Source organism: Oryx dammah, unplaced genomic scaffold, assembly GCF_014754425.2.
Source record: "Oryx dammah isolate SB20612 unplaced genomic scaffold, SCBI_Odam_1.1 HiC_scaffold_7, whole genome shotgun sequence".
NCBI lineage: Eukaryota > Metazoa > Chordata > Mammalia > Artiodactyla > Bovidae > Oryx > Oryx dammah.
The window spans coordinates 32,764,088-32,779,576 of record NW_024070191.1 but is presented as its reverse complement, the minus strand read 5'-3'; the positions used below and the strand labels follow the sequence as shown (position 1 = coordinate 32,779,576).

General features: G+C 49.5%; 1 protein-coding gene across 2 annotated transcripts in view; it reads right to left on the bottom strand.

Moving 5' to 3' along the window:
• The window catches only part of PLEKHA2 (pleckstrin homology domain containing A2), a 65,124-nt gene that overhangs the window by 14,730 nt on the left and 34,905 nt on the right, over positions 1–15,489 (bottom strand). For both annotated transcript variants that reach the window (XM_040242979.1, XM_040242980.1), the window contains exons 4-9: positions 10,332–10,380; positions 8,871–8,968; positions 1,602–1,742; positions 938–1,084; positions 537–605; positions 89–159 (exon numbers count right to left, since the gene is read on the bottom strand). In XM_040242979.1, coding sequence (XP_040098913.1) covers positions 89–159; positions 537–605; positions 938–1,084; positions 1,602–1,742; positions 8,871–8,968; positions 10,332–10,380 — 575 coding nt within the window. The remainder of the gene's footprint in view (positions 1–88; positions 160–536; positions 606–937; positions 1,085–1,601; positions 1,743–8,870; positions 8,969–10,331; positions 10,381–15,489) is intronic.

Below are 15,489 nucleotides of genomic sequence, written 5' to 3'. Positions count from 1 at the left end.
CTGGAACAGAGCCTCAGACAGGGAGTATCGGGAGAGCTAAAATGGCACACGGGGTTCTGACCACAGAAGTAGAAGCAGAGACAATTACCCAGACTTGACCAGACACTCGTGGGTCTTGAGAACATCCTTGAGGAATATGGTACGAAGTGGTTCTCGGTCCTGGGGGAGGAAACGGGGAGACAGAGTGAATGAGGCTGTCTGCCCAAGGCCACCGCTGGGACCAGCCGGCCATTATCATCAGACATGACTGGCTGAAACCAGGTCGCAAACAAGACAAGGTCCCAAAACAATCAAGAGAGGAAAAAAAAAAAAATCTAAGAAGATGCTCTGCGGTTCTCAGCACACACAGGGAGGGAGTTCGTCAAAGCCACTTTAATATCATGGAGAAGCTGCCCACGCCAGGTGGACGGAGCTAAGATGCCGCACACTCCCAGCACACAGATGAGTCTGTGTGCCCACATCTCTGCTCACACACATGCGCGTGTATGCTCACACAGACCCCTCGGTCTCTTGAGGGCCCCAGAGCCACGACAAACCTGCTCACACTTGAAGTAGCAGATGGTAAAGTCATCCAGCGCAAAGAAGCGCCGCTTCCAGCTCTTGCGCTGCAATAGAAGGTAGAGAGCAGAATGTTAGAAGAGGTCCCCGGGGGTGCATTCTGGTCCTAAGCTCCTGGGGACCTCGCCCCGCAAAGGCCAGGCTCCCAGCTTGGGGGACCAGAGTGAGAAGCCAAGGATTTCTTCCTCTGCAGAAATGCCTGGGAGCACCTCGGACAGCAGGGCGCATGTCTCCTTTGAGCCCCCTCCGGGAATCGGCCAATGTGGGTGTGGCCGGCTCCAACCTCCTCCCAGCAATCTGCCCTCCCCTCGGGCTCGCCCACACCCACTGGCTCCTGGGGTCCCCAGAACCCCCTTCAGCTCTCCTCGCGGACACTCACCACGTTCCCTTGCTTCACACAGTAGCCGCTCTTGATGAGGGGCGGCCCGGTGGGACCCCGGCAGCCGGTCGTGGGGATGTAACTCTGAGACCTCCGAAGGATGGCGTGGGAGCTGGGCTCACCCACTTCCTGCCCATCCCCGCCGTTCTAAATGAAAATGGGGTGGGGGGGGCAGGGTTAGCATGTCCTTGCTCCTGACACGGCCCCACCCGCCCTGGCCAGTCACCTCTTCCTCTTGGCCCACGAGGGCAGTCAAATAAGAAATAAACCAGAAAGTAGACTTTTGCCTTGGGCAGGCACTGTACAGGATGCTTTCACAGAGCAAGGCTGGGGAGGGCCGGGAGACCCAGGAGAAAGGGAAGGGCTGCCAAAGCAAACCAGACGAGGCAGAGGCACAGTGAGCTTGCTGCCAGCCACCCTCGGCCCGCTTCCCACAGGCTCCACAGGTGCCAGTCCCCGCGGGTGATGCAGAGCTGTCCTGGCCACAGAGCTCCAGACGCAGCGGCCGCAGTCTCTGCACTGTCGGTATTCTCCATCAGCCCACGTACACGGGCTCCCCCACCCCTGCCCTTTCCTTGGTCCTGCCCTCCTGTTATGTCACTGACACACCATGGACACCCCCGGACCCCCCGTGCCCTAGCCTGGCAGCCCCAGGCCCCAGCACCTGGTTGATGGGCGTGTGTACCACCACCCCTCCGATGATCTCTGTCTTGTAGGCCACCTGTGGCTTCTTCTCTAAGGCCAGAGGAGTTGCTAGGCTCTTGAGAACTTCAGTCGTCAGGGGCAGGTTCCCAGCTTTGGGTACCTGGGAAGAAATGACAGCACGGTTAACCCGGAAAGAAAGCCCAGAAAAAGCAGGGAGGTGGCCAAGGATGGCGGGAGGAAGAAGAAAGTTAATGTGCCAAGTTATAGTGAGAAACCCCTTCCCCCATGTCCTTCCATCCATCCAAACCTGGACATGAGGAATTCAGCAAACCACCCCCGCCATACAAACACACACACACACAGAGGCACACACTTACTCAACAAATGCACTGAGCACCTACTCTGAGTGAGTCAGCCCCTGCCTGGCTAGAGACCAAAGATAAACCAGCACACACAGGCACATATCCTGCCCTCACTCCACATCCATGCTGATCAGGGAGACTGATCACAAGCATACAGCAAGACTAACAGAATAATCACAAACCGTGGTGACTGCCTTGAAGACAATAAACAGAAGCTGAGACTGACAGCAGGGCAAATTGTGGGCATGGTTGGTGTAAGTCTCCAGGGGAAAGAGATGCTCAAACAGTGACCTGGAGGATGAAACGGAGCCAGGAACATAAAGACGGGAGAGAGGATGCTCGGCAGTAGGTGAGACGCCTGTGGCATACAGTACAGGATGGGGAGCATGTCCCAGGGCTTGGGGTGTAACCTCTGACCTGTCACTAAATGAGTGACACCATCATAGAGTTATCATGGTCATCAAACGATGAGAGGATATAAATTCAAACACTTAAAATATGAATAAAAATACAAAAGTATTTTAATTAAGGTATTCTAAGTAAACTTTTTTAAAATTAATTAATTTATATTTTTTTGGCTGGGCTGAGTCTTCGCTGTTGCACAGGCTTTCCCTAGTTGCAGTGAGCCAGGCCTATGCTTCCTTATGGTACTTGGGCTTCTTATTGTGGTGGCTTCGCTTGTTGCAGAGCTTGGGATCTAGGTGTGTGGGCTTCGGTATTTGCAACATGCTGGTTCAAAAGCTACAGCGCTTGGGCTCAGTAGTTGTGACGCACTGGCTTAGCTGCCCTGTGGCACGTGGGATCTTCCAGGACCAGGGATCAAACCTGTATCTCCTGCAGTGGCAGGTGGACTCTTAACCACTGGACCACAAGGGAGTCCCTCTAAATAACTTTTTATTAATGGTACTAGCACTTACAAATATCACCCTTCTGCAAAATGATTTATCTTTGATCCTCTCCAGCTGATCAAAGAGTCACAGAATTTTTAGGGCACGTTTGAGACCACAGGTTGCAAACTGGTGGTCCAAAGGCAGACTTGCCCCAACTGTGTCTCGTCTGTCCTATCCAGTATGTTTTTCAACCTGCAATTAAAATCTGAAATATTTCTGCAATTAAAATCTGAATACAAAACAATCTTGTTTTCCAGCAAAGCAGCAGTTCAGTCTTTGGATGAGGAACAGATTCTTCAGTTTGTCCCAGTCCTGACCATCCTCCCAATCCGAGGTCATTTATCCTCATTCATGTTGCCACTTTTCTTCCTCCTTGTCCATTTCTCATTTATACTGGAAAATCTTTCATCACCAGAGAGGCCCAGAGCAGTCCAATCATTTGCCCAAAGCCATGATTAATATTAACACCTAAGCAGAGACCAAGTCCCTGAACTCTGCTGGTTCAGCCCCCACCACACCACAAAGCCTGTCCTTCACAAGGACCCAAGACCCCATGTGAGTCTGCCAGGAAAGTAACTGCAGACCCCAGAAGAAAACCTAACATCCTGTTTCACTTCTTCTACAGCCTGGGAAGCTGGAAAGACCTAAGAATCCAGATCTTTCAAGAGCTCACAGCTCAAGGATCTATTATACAACATGGGAAATATAGCCAATATTTTGTAATCATTTAAGTGGAAAGTAACCTCTAAAAACTGTTAAAAAAAAAAAAAGTTTAAAAAAGAAAAACAAAAACACTATTGCTCCAGTGGCTAAGATTCCACACTCCCAATGCAGGAGGCCTGGATTCAATCCCTGGTCAGGAAACTAGATCCCACATGCTGCAACTAATATCTCAGTCAGTTCATTCGCTCAGCCATGTACGACTCTTTGCGATCCCATGGACTGCAGCATGCCAGGCCTCCCTGTCCATCACCAACTCCCAGAGTTTACTAAAATTTATGTCCATTGAGTCGGTAATGCCATCCAACCATCTCATCCTGTCGTCCCCTTCTCCTCCTGCCTTCAGTCTTTCCCAGCACCAGGGTCTTTTCCAATGAGTCAGTTCTTCACATCAGGTGGCCAAAGTATTGGAGTTTCAGCTTCATCATCCGTTCTTCCAATGAATACTCAGGACTGATCTCCTTTAGGAGGGACTGGTTGGATCTCCTTGCAGTCTAAGGGACTCTCAAGAGTCTTCTCCAACACCACAGTTCAAAAGCATCAATTTTTCAGCACTCAGCTTTCTTTATAGTCCAACTCTCACATCCATACATGACCTGGAGCAGCCTAATTAATTTTCAAAAGCTACTGTAAGCCAGGAAGTGGGGTGGGGAGAGTTCACAGCTCAGGGCCATAGGAGAACTAACTCTGCCTACTAAGGATGGGAATGAAGGACCACACCCCTATGCATCTAATTCAAAGGAGTAAGACCATCGTGATCAACACTGGGGCCCCAGAAAGAGGACAGCACCCTTCTTCCTGGCCTATGCGCTCAACTTATATAGTCAAGGGTGACCTCTGCCCCCCACCTCTCCAGATGAGGCCAGAAACCCTCCCTCTCCTTTCCTTCCGAGAGAACAGTTGCTTTGGGCCTCTGCTCAGTGCCAGGCGGAGGAAGTACTCCTCTCTTCCTGCATTACTACTCATCTGAGGCCACTTTACCAGGCAGGCATCCGTTTCTCTATTTCATAGATCAGGTAAACAAAAGCTCATTAAAAGTTGTCGCCACTGCTAAACACCACTACCTACCACCTACTGGGACCACCCTTGCCAGTTCTTCTGTGTTTTGCTCCGGTGCATGGAATCCTTTTGGGATATGGGTGAGTGCTGGGGTGTCCAGTGATATGTCCAGGGTTGAACAGCACACCTGCCCCCTAGTGACCCAAATAAATTCCTGAAACCCAGCAAAGGAGGAGGGGAGTAGCCTTTCAGAGTTCACGATGGCCGGGAAAGGACCCCTGGCAGCTTGGTTGTCATGTTGCCTCTCTACCCGTCAGCCCACCCAGAGAACTGCTGGTCATCACTGCTCACACCCCTGCATCATCGGCTCCCTCTGACCAATGGCCTGGCTCTCCAAAACAGCTTACACTTCCTGAGACGGTGAATCAGCCTGCAGAGAACAAACTTACCAATAACCATGCGCCAGGTCTTGAAAACAAGGACATCCTCTTGGCTTGTCCGTCTCCCAAGATCCCAGTGAAACAGGGCCCTCTTCCACCACCCCATCCCCTCCCTGGTGAAGGGTGCCCTGATGGAGGAGATCCACAGGGTTCCATTTCCAACAGGAAATGAAATTTACAAGGACTCTCTTGCCACAGGCAGGGCAAGACTATGAGGAATAGTCTAACTGTGATAGGGGAAAGTATGCTATAATTTCACTGTCCAATTTTTAACCCTTTCGAAAAAATGTAGTGAGTTGAATAATGTCTCCCCAAGATGTCCACCCATAACCTCAGATGTGACTTTATTTGGAAATAGGGTTCTTGCAGAGGTAATTAAATTAAGATGAAGCCATGCTGGTTTAGACTGCAAGGAAATCCAACCAGTCCATCCTAAAGGAGATCAGTCCTGGGTGTTCATTGGAAGGATGGATGTTGAAGCTGAAACTCCAATACTTTGGCCACCTGATGCGAAGAGCTGACTCATTTGAAAAGCCCCTGATGCTGGGAAAGATTGAGGGTGGGAGGAGAAGGGGACAACAGAGGATGAGATGGCTGGATGGCATCACTGACTCAATGGACATGAGTTTGAGTAAACTCTGGGAGTTGGTGATGGACAGGGAGGCCTGGCATGCTGCAGTCCATGGGGTTGCAGAGTCAGACATGACTGAGCGACTGAACTGAACTGATGCTGGTTTAGGGTGGGCCCGAAGTACAATGGGTCGGGAAGATCCCCTGGAGAAGGAAATGGCAACCCACTCCAGTACTCTTCCCTAGAAAATTCCATGGATGGAAGAGCCTGGTGGGCTACAGTTCTTGGGGTCGCAAAGAGTCGGACACGACTGAGCGACTTCACTTCACTTAAGTGCAATAACTCATGTCTTCCTAAGAGGAGGGGTCATACAGACACACAGGCTGTACAATGATGGAGGCAGAAGTGGAGGGATGCAGGACAAACCAGGGAAGCCTCTGAGAGCTAGAAAGGGCAAGGAAGTATTCTCCCCTTGAGCCTTCAACGGGTACATGGAGGGCCTTGCTGACACTCTGATGTCAGACTTCTCAGGACTGTGGGAGAATACATTTCTGTTTCTCTAAGCCATCCACCTTTTGCAACAGCCCTTAGGAAACGAATATAGGAATACTACTACTCTGAGCAAACCCAATTCTTTATTTTTTTTAAAAATGTTTATTGGGGTATATGGCTGCTTTACAATGTTATGTTAGTTTCCGCTGTACAGCAAAGTGAGTCAGTTATCTGTACGCAGCTATCTCCTCTTTATTGGATTCCCTCCCAGTTTAGGTCACCGCAGGGCACTGGATAGAGCCCCCTGTGCTATACAGTAGGTTCTCGTTAGCTATCCATTTTATACATGGTAGTGTACATATGTCAATCCCAGGCTCCCAATTCACCCCACCCCTCTCCCCCCTGGCATCTGCACTTCTGGCTGAATACCATATGCTCACCATTATCTTCAATCATAAGGACTCAGTGACCCAGCACTCAACGACCAGGGATCTGTGGTTACTGGCTCCTGAACCTGGGCAGGTCACTCTGATCTCCAGGCATTTCCACTGCCTCATTTATAAACCAGATGATCACTCCCGCCTTCCCTAGTTGAGGTTTTCATGAGGCTAACAAGAAGCCATGAAAGTGAAAGTGGTATGTCATCTAACTTCTTGTACGTCTGCTGCTTGTTTTTCATATTTTTATAAACCCTTCCAGGTCTCAGAAGTCAGAAGGTCCTAGGCTTGAATCCCAGCTCTGTCATTTAGCAAACTCTAGACTTAGGGCAATGGCACCCCACTCCAGTACTCTTGCCTGGAAAATCCCATGGACGGAGGAGCCTGGTAGGCTGCAGTCCATGGGGTTGCTAAGAGTCGGCCACGACTGAGCGACTTCACTTTCACTTTTCACTTCCATGCACTGGAGAAGGCAATGGCAACCCACTCCAGTGTTCTTGCCTGGAGAACCCCAGGGACGGGGGAGCCTGGTGGGCTGCTGTCTATGGGGTCACACAGAGTTGGACACGACTGAAGTGACTTCAAAGACTTAGGGCAAGACTCTGATTTCCGTTTTCCTCATCATAAAAATGGCAGCAAAAGCACCCGCCTCACAGGAGTGATTCAAAGGGTGAGCAATGAGGCCGGTGAGAAAGCCCACCTGGATACATGGTCTGTATCCTTCATCTCTGCCCCCAAGATGCTTCACTTTGCACATAAGGTGCACTAAGAGAAATCTGCCCGTAATAAGGAAGTCAGGTGCCCCTCCTCTTCCTTCTGTCCCACAGGATCTTTGGCAGGAGGAGTAAAGAGAGGTATAAATAGAGCAGAGGAAAGTCAGGGGCACCCTAGAGGTTACGGCGCCCCTGCAGAGGCTGGGACATCCTGGCAGGCAGAAAGAGGGCGTGGAACTGGCCGCTTGAAGCAACTCCTCACTCAAGGCACAAAAGCAGGACAAAGAGGCCCCCACTGCCTCACAGTCTGTGTAGTCCAGTTCACCAGGCAGGTCCAAGAGAGGACACCCTGGGGTCTTCCCTGGTGGTCCAGTGCTTAAGACCTCACCTTCCAATGCAGAGGGTATGACTGGATCTTAGCTTCCCAAGCTACGATCCCACAGGCCTTGCAGCCAAGCAACCAAAACATAAGACAGGGACATTACTGTAACAAATTCAATAAACACTTTTAAAAATCATCCACATCAAAAAACAAAAAAAAACTTTAAAAAAAAAAAAAAGAGAGATAACACTGAATGAGAAGAAAGTATTAGACACTGAAAGAAACTCCCCACAGTGTGGAAGACCCAGAAGGGTGAAGACTCCAACATGAACAAAGGAAACCTTTAATACCGTCAGCATTCTGCAGACACACACAAGCATGTGGGTAGCTGACGTGCCTGAGTTAGCAGCTACCCCCCTTCACAAACCCCCACCATTTCCCTCTCTTTTCACCGCCTTACCAAGGTTTATCAGAATAATAAGCCGACAAGCAAAACCACATCGATGTACTCTGCTCAGAGGCAGGATCACAGGCGCTGGATAACTGTACAGGTTTCTTCTATGGAACTGTTCACGGGAACCCTGAGGTATTGGGGAGAATAATCTGCCCCAGCACATACTGGTTTTTACTGGAAGTCACTAGAATGTTAGCACTTCTGAAGATATGATACAGAAAATCAAGCTTTTCAGCAAAGTGTGGCTTACATGCCAGAAGTCGGCCTATATTATTGGTTAAAGGTCTAGTTTTTTCCCTGAAACAGTTTTCCCCTCTCCTCATTCCTACCCATCTCCCTTTCTTTTTCTGTATTTCTAAGGAGGAAGAAAGGAGTTCTTCGTTAGCCAAGTCAAGGAAAACAAGAGTCCTCATAGGACAGCCAGCAAGCGGGTGCTTATAAATGTTAGGCTTTCCCAGGACAGGTCAGTGGACGACCTGGACTGGTCCCCAGGTGGCCTCTTAAAGTTAGAAGAGTCTCCCCGCAAGCCAGGAAAAAGTTCCGACATCCCCCCTCATGTGAGTTTCCTCCACTCTGTTTCTCAGAGTCAGCACTCCATTTTCCAATCCCACCACATTCTGAATCAGCATCCCAGAATGACCCAAACCACGACCGCCTGGGAGCCCTCCCAGGAAGCACAGCGGGACACTCCATAAACTTCCCCTCGAACCTGATTCAGACTCAGACTCTCAGTTCAACTTGCGGCTAGTCGACCAAGGTTTGAAGAGGTAGGGGAACCGGTCTGGAATGGGTCCTGGGAAAGTCCCCGTCACCACCTGGGCCACTCCCCACCCGAAACGCACTGACTGCAGAAAGACTCTCACCAGAAAGGAGAAAGATCATACGTACAGTGATTTTGCTGGCTTGGTTCAAGGCTTCCACCCAGTCCTTCAGATCTTTCTGGTCGTTGGCTTGAAGAAAATACCTCTGCGAGAGGGCGTTGATGACTGCAAAAGGCATGGGATGAAGAGAGAAGAATCCAGGTCAGAACTCACACGCCAAAACTAAGGTGCTTGACGTAGCAGGGCAGAGGATTCCCGCCGGGGAGGCCAAGATGTTCCCCGTGGTGCAAAGTCACCTGGGAATATCTGGGAAGCAGAGCGCTCTCAATCTCAAAAAAAAATGTGGGTTATTATTCCATTGGCCACAAGACAACACTAATGGCCTTCGTGTGCTGCTGTGCAGAAAGGCGGCTCATTCATCGTCCACCAGACACACGCCCGGACAGCTTTTCCGAGGCGCCAAACGCTGGACAGTCATGATAATACACATGTAAGTTTGGCCCCCATGCTCCTGGTTTCCACTAGGACAACTGACCCGGGTTAGGGGTCTTGTCTGTGGTTGAGACATGGAACTAAGGTTGCCTGGGTTCAAGTCTGTGACCTTGAGACCCCAATTTCAACCTGGTCCTTCCTCAGCACTCCATGAGGTCAACAATTCACTTCTGGGTTCTTTTTTTTTTTTTCCTCTCTTTTTAGATCTGCTGACCACAAAATCTGAGGGTCAGATTTTTGAGCTTGGCAATGATAGTTGAAGGAAGTGGGAGAAAGTGCAAAAGAAGTTTGAACCAACCTGAGTGGGGAAAGAGGACAGTTTAAAGGACCATGTTACTCTCCTGGCAAAAATAAGCTAGAACTGGAGGAGGTGAGCATCAGGGGGTAGACAACCCCTTAGTTCATTCCTTCATTCCTTCAGCGAATATTTACTGAGCAAGCGCTTTGTGCCAGGAACCACATGCTAAGTGCTAGGGATACACCGATGACAAAGCCGGGGAGCATCCCTACCTTCGTGGAGCTTACACCCCAGACATAAAACAGAAGCTATCTGTTAGCATCTGCTCAGAGCACTTAGTACAGCATCGAGAAGGCAGTAGAAGCCAGTTCAATACTGATGCTTCAATGACCTGCATCCACTGAGCGGCTCTGCTTCCTGGGGCACCCCCAGCCATCATTCACTGGCAATAAGACTTTCAGTAGAACATTCCCTAGTTCCCTCAAGTCTCCATACCATTCCTCTGCTCTGAGTTAAAGCTTCTTTAAGACTTCCGGTAGATACCTGGCACCCTGCCCTGCAGAGCCAGGAGAACTGAGACATCATGGGCGCCTGTGCCTCCGTCTTATGTTATTAACAATCTTCGCAGGGAGACCAGGGAAAGGAAGATCACGTGAGACCCAGGGATATGGCTGGGACAGCGGTCCCTCACACACACACGGTACAAGTCACATGTGATCGATCACAGGACCGTCTCCACGCAAAAGAGGAAGCTGCTGTAGGAGTGTTCAGAAAACCCACCCTCTGCTCAGGACTTACCGAAGCAAAACGGAGTTTTGGGTTTCTGCTTTGGGGTGGCTATGCTCACCTAAATCAGATGGAAAAAGAAAAGAAACGTGAGTGTGTTTCCAACAGTGTTGTAAAATTGTGCTGTTTTTTCCTTCAAAACTTTATACATTAGGAGACTTGATACAAAAAGAAGAGTATACAAAAACATATGAGAACATTTTAAAAACTAATGACTGAGTGGAAGCCTTGCATGCGTCATCCAGATTAAGAAACCACCCACTATCGATCCTATTTCTTAGAAGCCCTCTGTGCCCCTCCCTGGTAGACAGAATCCCAGCCCCACCCCTCAGAGATAACCGCTATCTGATGTGTGTGTTGAATCTGCAAAAATGCTCAGAAGCCACTGAGTCCTGAGAAAATCCTCTTTGGACCACAAAGATATGTACCTTTCACATTAGCAAGACCCTACTCCTCTCCCAACCACCAACCTCCTCTGCTAAACAGTTCTGTGAATTAGAGGTGGAATTGTCACAAATACACAGATTTCAAACAGAGCCCACACAAAGGTGAGTCACTCACTGAGACACACAGATCAATTTCCCTTAGCTTTACCCTGACTGCTTCACCATGAAAATAAGCACTTCCCACCTGCCCAGAGAGCAGCTGACGGGATCAGGGCACATCCCATATTGAAGGCAAGAGCATAAGAAAGCAGGACTTTTTCTACCTCCTGCTGTGTCATTCTGCCTTTTCAAGCCTGCCCCCACATGTACATTCTGATTCTGTGCCTGTTGTGAGCCCGTCTCGTTTGAGTTCAAATACTCTGAAGAAGGAAAGGAAAGCATATTCCATCATATGGAATTAGATGACTGCCCTTGATGAAGGCTGAACGTCCCTGGAGCAGGCCTCCCCCACTGGACCTGGGATTTCTAAGGGGGCAGCCCCTTCCCCCAGGACCGAGGCTGGGAACCACTATTCACACGTGGCTATCATCCACTCATGCACACCATTCCCGCATTTCTGGTCAGGGGCATTGTCCAACTTGCTCTCGCCCAGGGGCTCCTGGAGTCGTTCTAGCTTTAACAGGAGGCTCATTAGAAGCCAAGAGCTAAAGAAAACTTTGGGGTCAAAATTAAGGTTTCAGGACTTCCCTGGTGATCCAGTAGCTAAGACCCTGTGCTCCTAACACATGGGACCCAGGTTCCATCCTTGGTTGGGGAACTAGATCCCAAATGCCACAGCTGAGAGTTCCTATAGTGCATGTGTGCCCAGTCATGTCCGACTCTTTTCGACCCCTTGGACTGCAGCCCGCCAGGCTCCTCTGTCCATGAGATGTCCCAGACAAGAATACTGGAATGGGTTGCCATTTCCTCTTCCAGGGAATCTTCCCAACCCAGGGATCGATCCCACGTCTCCTGTGTCTCCTACACTGACCGGTAGATTCCGGACCACAGCGCCACCTGGCAAAAATCCTGCCCTGCCACAACTAAAGGACCCAAGTGCAGGCAAATAAATAAAATAAAAACAAGAGGGAAAGCTCCAACATTAAAAAAAAAAAAAAAAATTAAGGTCTCATTATGGCTCACAGTGGCTCAGGATCTGATCATGACTGACACACCAAGCTGACACACCAGGGTGACTGGATTCTCCCTCTTGGCTCTAAGTTCTTTCTACAGACCTGGCCCAGATTTCTCAATAACCCAAATTAATACTGCTCAGAACACTCAAGATGGGAACCGAGACGGCAGCCTATAAAAGATCAAAGGAAGGACAGGCGGCACAGCCTGGGCTTTGGTGCCAGAGCACCAGGTCCCCATCCCAGGCATCCCAGCTGTCTCACCATTTCCTAGTCCATTGAACAGTAATAATAAATCACGCTCTCACAGGGCCATGGTGAGGATTAAATGTGACCGAGCAGGTGAAGCACTTAACCCACCTTTTCATGCAGAAGCTGCTCAACCAAGGAGGAGCTGTTTACACTCATTCCATGTACCAATACAAGCCATGCTATGCTGGGCATGAGGGGCTTCCCTAGTAGCTCAGATGGTAAAGAATCCGCCTGCAATGCAGGAGACCTGGGATCGATCCCTGGGTCAGGAAGATCCCCTGGAGAAGGAAACGGCAACCCACTCCAGTACTCTTGCCTGGAGAATTCCATGGACAGAGGAGCCTGGTGGGCTACAGTCCATGGGATTGCAAAGAGTCGGACACGACTGTGTGACTAACTTTCACTTTTCATGCTTGGCATGATGGACAAAATGCTAAGGGCCTTGTGAGCTTCTCTGGGCCCCAAAACATGTATGAGACCTCACCTCCAACACACAAAATGAATATGGCACACTCAACAGTAATAACTATTCAACTGAATGTCTATATGATGTTATACCAACCTCATCAGCAAGTATTTAACTAAATGCCTACAAGATGTTGCATTAAGCCAACTTCATTCACCGTCTAATTAAACAGTCACAAAAACTGCACAACATTCAAAAATAATTAGCAGCTTTGATTTTCTTGGTTCACGAGAATCCCTGGATGTGCAAGACGATAGCTGAGAAATTAGAGCCAATCATAAACTGAGTTACTCACAGTCAAATCATTTCAAAAAGTAAAATGATGAAAATCCTTTCAAATATCTCACAGCCAGACAATTACAGTCAATGAGAGAAGTGGAGTCATTCTGATGTTTACCATGATGTGAGGTGTACGCTAGAGGGCCTAAGAAAGTCTTTAAATCATCTCCCAGATGATGAAGATTTAGACAAAGGTGAGCCCGCATATCTGCCTTCAAAGAGGATGAAAATCCCATTGCCTCTTTAGCATCTGTGCAGTGGAGCCCTGCGAACAAGCCCTGGCCCCCATGCCATCTTGTTCTCCTGGGATTCAGACCCCAGAATTCAGCCTGAGCCACACTGCGTGCGTTCCTCCTGTTTGCATCTGATGTTCTGATCTGTCGGTGACTCATGGGCTTCCTCCCTCAGCACCTGTGTTTCTGCAGGTCCTCAAGCTCAGAGCTCCTGTGCGCCCCGCCCTTGGTTCCTGTATGACCCTGATCATCGCAGAACTACCTTAGCCATCCAGGCCTTCCGGACACTTTCACCATGGCTGGGTGACAAACGGTCCACTCTGACCACAACTCATTACCAGCCTCAGTTCAGTTCAGTTCAGTCGCTCAGTCATGTCCGACTCTTTGCGACCCCATGAATCGCAGCACTCCAGGCCTCCCTGTTCATCACCATCTCCCGGAGTTCACTCAGATTCACGTCCATCGAGTCCGTGATGCCATCCAGCCATCTCATCCTCGGTTGTCCCCTTCTTCTCCTGCCCCCAATCCCTCCCAGCATCAGAGTCTTTTCCAGTGAGTCAACTCTTCACATGAGGTGGCCAAAGTACTGGAGTTTCAGCTTTAGCATCATTCCCTCCAAAGAAATCCCAGGGTTGATCTCCTTCAGAATGGACTGGTTGGATCTTCTTGCAGTCCAAGGGACTCTCAAGAGTCTTCTCCAACACCACAGTGCAAAAGCATCAGTTCTTCGGCGCTCAGCCTTCTTCACAGTCCAACTCTCACATCCATACATGACCACAGGAAAAACCATAGCCTTGACTAGACGGACCTTAGTCGGCAAAGTAATGTCTCTGCTTTTGAATATACTGTCTAGGTTGGTCATAACTTTTCTTCCAAGGGGTAAACGTCTTTTAATTTCATGGCTGCAATCACCATCTGCAGTGATTTTGGAGCCCCAAAAAATAAAGTCTGACACTGTTTCCACTGTTTCCTCATCTATTTCCCATGAAGTGATGGGACCATATGCCATGATCTTCGTTTTCTGAATGTTGAGCTTTAAGCCAACTTTTTCACTCTCCTCTTTCACTTTTATCAAGAGGCTTTTTAGCTCCTCTTCACTTTCTGCCATAAGGGTGGTGTCATCTGCATATCTGAGGTGATTGATATTTCTCCCTGCAATCTTGATTCCAGCTTGTGTTTCTTCCAGTCAGCATTTCTCATGATGTACTCTGCATAGAAGTTAAATAAGCAGGGTGACAATATACAGCCTTGACGTACTCCTTTTCCTATTTGGAACCAGTCTGTTGTTCCATGTCCAGTTCTAACTGTTGCTTCCTGACTTGCATACAGATTTCTCAAGAGGCAGATTAGGTGGTCTGGTATTCCCATCTCTTTCAGAATTTTCCACAGTTTACTGTGATCCACACAGTCAAGCCTATCCGAGGGAAAACGTGCTTATTACCGGAAGTCAAAGCTTTCAAAGAGATCACTTGGCTTTCCATTTGCTTTTACGTGTTTATCCAGTGTTCAGTTGGGAGTACGTGTGATTACACACCTGCACACCTGTAATCTGCTTTGTGGTGACCACAGAAGGATTACCTGGCCAAGCAGCTCTTGCTGAATTAACAGGACGCCAGTTCTAGGTCAACCCTGATGGGTTGTTTAGCAAGGGTAAAATCCTCAACATCTCTGATCAGCCCCCAGATTGGCAAAGCCAGAGGAGAAGCAACTACACCCCTTCTTACAGTCCTGGAATGACGAAGAAAATAAAGGGACTTCCCTGGTGGTCCAGTGGTTAAGACTCCAGCCTTTCAATACAGGGGGCATGGGTTTGATCCCTCATTGGGGAACTAAGATCCCACATGCCTTGGTGTGGCCAAAAAAAAACACAACAAAGCAAGTCCCATCTATTGGCTGCTATGCCCTCAAAAAGAAAGGCTAAGGTCGGGTCTAAGAGGGGGTCTCACTCTCTCTGGAGGAGTATAGCTCTGGCCTCCCCCCAGATCCCATTGATGGGAGGCAGGACCCCTGCCTCCTGGGAGGGATAGCACCACTGCCCCACTGCAGCACCTGCTGCTGACCAGGCCAGCCCATGCGGCTCCTTCACACGTGGTGAAGGAGCAGAGAGGCTGCTGAAGAAGCAGCGTGGTGGAAGGGCTGACTCTGGCCACAAGTAAGTCGCTGCGCAGCAGTGGTTGACCGGTGGGTCCTGGGTGAGGAGGCAGGGAGAGGTCGGGGGGCAGGGGAGGTGAGGCAGGGACGGAGCACAGGTCACCTGCAGAGTAACACAGGCGAGGCCGCCCCCCCCACCCACCAGCCCGACAGACTCTCAGGAACTCGCTCTTATCAGATCGTGCACAGACCACAGGAGCAGCAAAGCCATGGGGCACCGGGGCACTGCAA